This window comes from Trachemys scripta, chromosome 13, assembly GCF_013100865.1.
Source record: "Trachemys scripta elegans isolate TJP31775 chromosome 13, CAS_Tse_1.0, whole genome shotgun sequence".
Lineage (NCBI taxonomy): Eukaryota > Metazoa > Chordata > Testudines > Emydidae > Trachemys > Trachemys scripta.
This window is the reverse complement of record NC_048310.1, coordinates 302,958-308,096: the sequence shown is the minus strand read 5'-3', so window position 1 is coordinate 308,096 and position 5,139 is coordinate 302,958. Positions and strand designations below refer to the sequence as shown.

The following is a 5,139-nucleotide window of genomic DNA, read 5'->3' as shown; positions in this document are numbered from 1 at the left end:
AATAATCACTAAATATTTCCTGTCATACTGTTTAAATATGAATAGTACTATAGTAAATGAAATGATGAATTCACACTACTGTGGCTCTTTTGGGAATGTTGATTGTTAATTTGACTTCTGAACCACCAAGATCTGAATATCACTGCTCTAAGCAATCAGTGTGCTCAAAGTGCACTTGTCTAGACTTTTTGTTTGGAACATAAATGCAAACACAAATTTATTTGACACTTAGGTTTGTACTCAAACTTTCTAAAACTGAAACTAGCCTAAAGAGTAACAGACTAAAAAGATCACAGGAGTTTACAGAACTAAGAGGCTGCATACTGGGTACTGCAATTCCCAATGAAGTGTAAGAACACCTTGTGTATGAAAAGCTAATCACCTGTTACACAGCTGCCTAAAAGACTACAGAATTGAGCACTGAGCAGTCACAGCAGGGAACAGAAACATGCATCAGAGAACTGGGGGGGCGGGGGGGAATCCACACAGCACCCAACAACAAATTGCAATGTAACAGCCATACTGGGTCAGACCAATGGTCCATCTAGCCCAATATCCTGTCTTCCAAAGTGGCCAATACCAGATGCTTCAGAGAGAATGAACAAAACAGGTATATAAAATCATGAGTGATGTGGAGAAAGTGGATAAGGAAAAGTTATTTACTTATTCCCATAATACAAGAACTAGGAGTCATCAAATGAAATTAATAGGCAGCAGGTTTAAAACAAATAAAAGTTCTTTTTCACGCAGCATACAGTCAACTTGTGGAACTCCTTACCTGAGGAGGTTGTGAAGGCTAGGACTATAACAGAGTTTAAAAGAGAACTGGATAAATTCATGGTGGTTAAGTCCATTAATGGCTATTAGCCAGGATGGGTAAGGACTGGTGTCCCTAGCCTCTGTCTATCAGAGGGGGGAGATGGATGGCAGGAGAGAGATCACTTGATATTGCCTGTTAGGTTCACTCCCTCTGGGGCACCTGGCATTGGCCACCGTCGGTAGACAGGATACTGGGCTAGATGGACCTTTGGTCTTACCCGGTATGGCCGTTCTTATGTTCATTGAGCCATCCACCTAGAGTCATCTGGTACAGAAATGGATTTAAATAAGTTACATACCTCAATTTTTAGTTTTGCAATTTCATATTTGAGTTCCTTCAGAACTCTTGGGTGAACTCCATCTGGTCCTGGTGACATCTTACTGTTAAATTTATCAATTTGTTCCAAAACCACCTCTACTGACACCTCAATCTGGGACAGTTCCTCAGATTTCTCACCTAAAAAGAATGGTTCAAGTGTTGGAATGTCCCTCACATCCTCTACAGTGAAAACTGATGCAAAGAATTCATTTAGCTTCTCCACAATGTCCTTAGCTTTTCTGGAGTGCTCCTTTAAGCACCTTCAGTATCCAGTGGCCCCACTGATTGTTTGGCAGGTTTTCTGCTTCTGAGGCGTTACATTTTTTTTGTTAGTTTTTGAGTCTTTTGCTAGTTGATCTTTGAATTCTTTTTTGCCCTGCCCAATTATACTTTTACACTCGACTAGCCAGAATTTATACTCCTTTCTATTATCCTCAACAGGATTTGACCTCCAATTTTTAAAGGATGACTTTTTGCCTCTAACCACTTTTTATTTTGTTTAGCCACGGTGGCACTTTTTTAGAATTATGTTTTTTTAATTTAAGGTATACATTTAATTTGAGCCTCTATTATGGTGTTTTTAAAAAGTTTCCATACAGCATGCGGGCATTTCATTTTTGTGACTATCTTTTAATTTCTGCTTAACTAGCTTTTTATTTTTGTGAAGTTCCCCATTCTAAAGTTAAATGCTACTTTGATGGGCTTCTTAATAATATTATGGTCGCTATTACCAAGCTCTTAGCCCAGATCCTGTGCTCCGCTTAGGACTAAATCAAGAAGTGCCTCTCCTCATCTGGGTTCCAGGACTAGTTGCTCCAAGAAGCAGTCATTTATGGTGTCAAGAAACTTTACCTCTGCAACCAGCAGTCTGGTACAATACTTGCTGTCACACAGTGAAAACAAAGAAACTTCCTTTTCTGCATTTATTTACAGAGACTATCAAGGGTTAGGTTACACAGCATCATTTACCCCTCCAACTGGACTTCTACTTATACCACAGCATGCTTCCTGCATAATCCTAAAGAATAAGACCAAGAATCAAACCCAGGCCTCAGGAACTGTGAATAGAAACCAGGACACCTGCAAAGTAAGTCTGGGAACTGAACCCATTGCTCTCACATGAGGCAAGTATTTAAGTTTGAGGATCTGATTCCTTTCTTCAGTGGAATCTCCTCTGTGTCCCAATGTATAGATTCCCCATTCACCCTCTACGATCAAAGAGGGAAGAGAATGCTGCACTACACTGCAGTCCCTGAGTGCAGTGAGTCTGCAGCCCCCTCTGGGACCTGGGTAGCTCTGGTCTTTAATATGTCTTCACGGTAGCCTTTCAGAAGCTGATTGAGTAAGGTCTTTTCATTGGCCCTGCGTACAACTATGAGTGGTGGGAAAGGATTCCCCTTGTATTCAATCACAGCCATCTTGGCCCGATCCAGGTTCTCTCGATTGGGGATCTGATGCAGTCGTGTATAGTTCCCAGAAAGAGACTGGAAACGGGGAGCCAACAGTTTAAACAGCTTATGGATGAGATCTTTCTCCTAGAAAAGGACAGAATGCAGAGGGAACATGCCCACGTTAGAGCCTCAGCATGCAGTATCCAACCCCCCTGGGAGACCATACACGTTTTATCATGAGCCATTCCCCCAGTCTCATCTCAGCACTTACTCGCTTCCAGCTCCAAGCACTAGGTCTCAACTGGCCCCTTACACAATTGCCAGGCCTGCTGCCCCTCTATCCTCTACAGGTCTGCAAGCCCTTCCCTAGGCACCCAGACTGCTGAGGGGCAGGCACCCAACCAGCTGCTCTCCGTCCCTGAGGACATGGCCTGACTCCCTCCCCCGGGGGTGCGCGCCGTTTCCCGTTCAGGCTGAGCTGCTCGGCGGCGCCGGACTACTCACCGTCAGCCAGAAGTCAGCCATGCGCATGGCCTTCTCGTCCGTGTCTCCCCGCTTGGCGTAGTCGATCAACTGGGGAGAAACGGGATCGTCAGCCTCTGACTGGGCCACCGCCGGGAACAGCCCCGCCTCGGCCCCAGACAGATCCGCCGGCCTCCTGCCGGCCCCGCCCCTCATGCGCCCTCGGCCCGCGCGCCTCGCGCCGGCTTACCCGCTCCGCGTAGAACCGCATCTCGTCCGCGCGCGACCAGTGCGTCTCGATGCGCTCGTGCCGCACCAGCGCCGTCACCAGGTTCCGCAGCATGTCGAGGCGCGAGCGCGGCCCGAGCCCGAGCCGCCGGTGCACGCGGCCATGGGAGATCGCGGCAGCCAGCGACAGTCGCATTACGAGCCCGACTCCGACCGGAAGCAACGGCTGAGGAAGCGGAAGGAAGGAAGCCGCTCGAGAGGTGGGGTTGGGGCGTGTCTAAGGCCGGGGGGGGGCGGGGTTGATTAGGAGCCGGCCCTGGAGGGCGGCGCGAAGCGGACCGCGGCCTCAGGCGGAGGGAGTGGCGCCGTGCTCCGTACCGAACGCGGGCGGCGGGGGCGGCCCCGGCCCCGGCCCCGGCCCCGCTGCGCCTTCCTGGGACCCGGCCCCTGCGGCCGAGTCCGGTGTATGCTGCAAGCGCCCTCCCCGCGGTGCTGTTGGCACTAGCCAGGGCTGGGTCGGTTGGTCTCTGGGCAGGGCTGCGAGCGGGAGACACCCCGAGTCTCTGGGCAGGAGCGGGAACAAGGCGGGAGGCGTTACTGCTTCGCCCTTCCCGCAGCCCCAAGAAACGCGCTGGCGGCGCCCAGGAGCGCGTCTGAAAGCTGCAGCCCCGGGCAGAGTGTCACCCTGCGGGCGGGGAGCCTGGCTATGCACAGGGTGAGGCGAGTCAGACGTGGCCGAGGGAGAAGTGCTGGAGAACGCGTACAGTGAATACAACGACGTGCCCGTTATCAGCTGCTGGAAGAATCTAGTGGCAATCTGAATGAATTTCGGTTTTGATGTGGGCAGTCTCACCACATGGGAGCCCGAAGGTGGGAGTGTTTGTCTTTAGTTGTTTTCTGGCTTTTGTGTGTGGCTCTCCGGTTGGCCCACCCTCCCAGGATTCAAACAGGAGGAGGAGGATGAAGTTGGCACAAATACAGTTACCTGTTCCAATGAGTTTCCAGTCTTGAAAGAAAAGGTGGGAAGACAATCATTTTGTGCAATTGAATCCAGACCAAATCTCCAATTTGTTAAGGTTGTTTTTAATACTAATCCTCTCCTCCAAAGTATTTGCAACCCTCATGGCTTGGTGTCATCTACAAATTTTATAAGCATAGTCTCCATTTCATAATCCAAGTCATTAATGACAAATATTGAATATTACTGGACCTATGACTGGTCTCTGCAGGACCCCACTAGATATGCCTGTACTGTTTGACAGCAAACCATTGATAGCTACTCATTGAGTATGGTCCTTTAGCCAGTAGCACACCCACATTATAGTAATTTCATCTATGCCACATTTCCGTAGTTTGCTTATGAAAAAGTAATGTGGAACTGTGTCAAAAGGGTTAGGGTTTAAGGTTTAGGGGTTGGGGTGAGGGTAGGGATTGGGTTAGGGTTGGGGTAGGGTTAGAGTTAGGGTTGGGTTTAGGGGTAGGGGTTAGGGTAGGGCTAGGGGTTGGTTAGCATTAAGGGGGAGGGTTAGGGTTGGATTAGGGGTTAGTGTTGGGTAAGGGTTTTGGGGTTGAGGGTGGGGTTAGAGGTTAGCGTTTAGGGTTGGGGTAGGGTCAGGGTTAGAGGGGAGGGGTGAGGGGCAGGGTTAGGGTTTAGGGGTTCGCATTAGGGTCAGTGTGAGGGTCGGGTTAGGTTAGGGTGAAGGTAGGGGTGACAGTGAGGGGTTCGGGTTTAGGGGTAGGGGTTGGGGGTACGGTTAGGATAGAGTTAGGGTCATGGTGGTTAGGGGTAGGGTTAGGGGTAGGGTGAGGGTGAAGGGGTGAGAGGGTTCGGGTAGGGTTAGGGTCAAGGGTCGGGTTTAGGATTAGGGGTTTAGGGTCGGGGTAGGGTTTAGGGTCGGGGTTGGGTTAGGGTAGGGTTTA

The 5,139-nt window shown here is 49.7% G+C and overlaps 1 protein-coding gene across 1 annotated transcript; it reads right to left on the bottom strand.

The window, feature by feature from the left end:
* Positions 1 to 2,047: 2,047 nt before the first annotated feature.
* MRPL17 (mitochondrial ribosomal protein L17) lies at positions 2,048 to 3,504 on the bottom strand. The gene is made up of 3 exons (XM_034788859.1): positions 3,242 to 3,504; positions 3,034 to 3,102; positions 2,048 to 2,673 (listed from the first exon to the last, which is right to left on the bottom strand). Exons 1-3 carry the CDS (start codon positions 3,413 to 3,415, stop codon positions 2,377 to 2,379), a joined length of 540 nt encoding a protein of 179 aa, XP_034644750.1. The 5' UTR covers positions 3,416 to 3,504; the 3' UTR covers positions 2,048 to 2,376.
* Positions 3,505 to 5,139: the final 1,635 nt, after the last annotated feature.

What these genes read in the sequence shown, in the direction of transcription:
- MRPL17 (XM_034788859.1), bottom strand. Translation starts at nt 3,415, where the DNA reads ATGCGACTGTCGCTGGCTGCCGCGATCTCCCATGGCCGCGTGCACCGG. An exon ending in TGCGGTTCTACGCGGAGCGG is followed by an intron (nt 3,103 to 3,241) that starts GTAAGCCGGCGC and finishes GTTTCTCCCCAG; the next exon opens with TTGATCGACTACGCCAAGCG. An exon ending in TGGCTGACTTCTGGCTGACG is followed by an intron (nt 2,674 to 3,033) that starts GTGAGTAGTCCG and finishes GTCCTTTTCTAG; the next exon opens with GAGAAAGATCTCATCCATAA.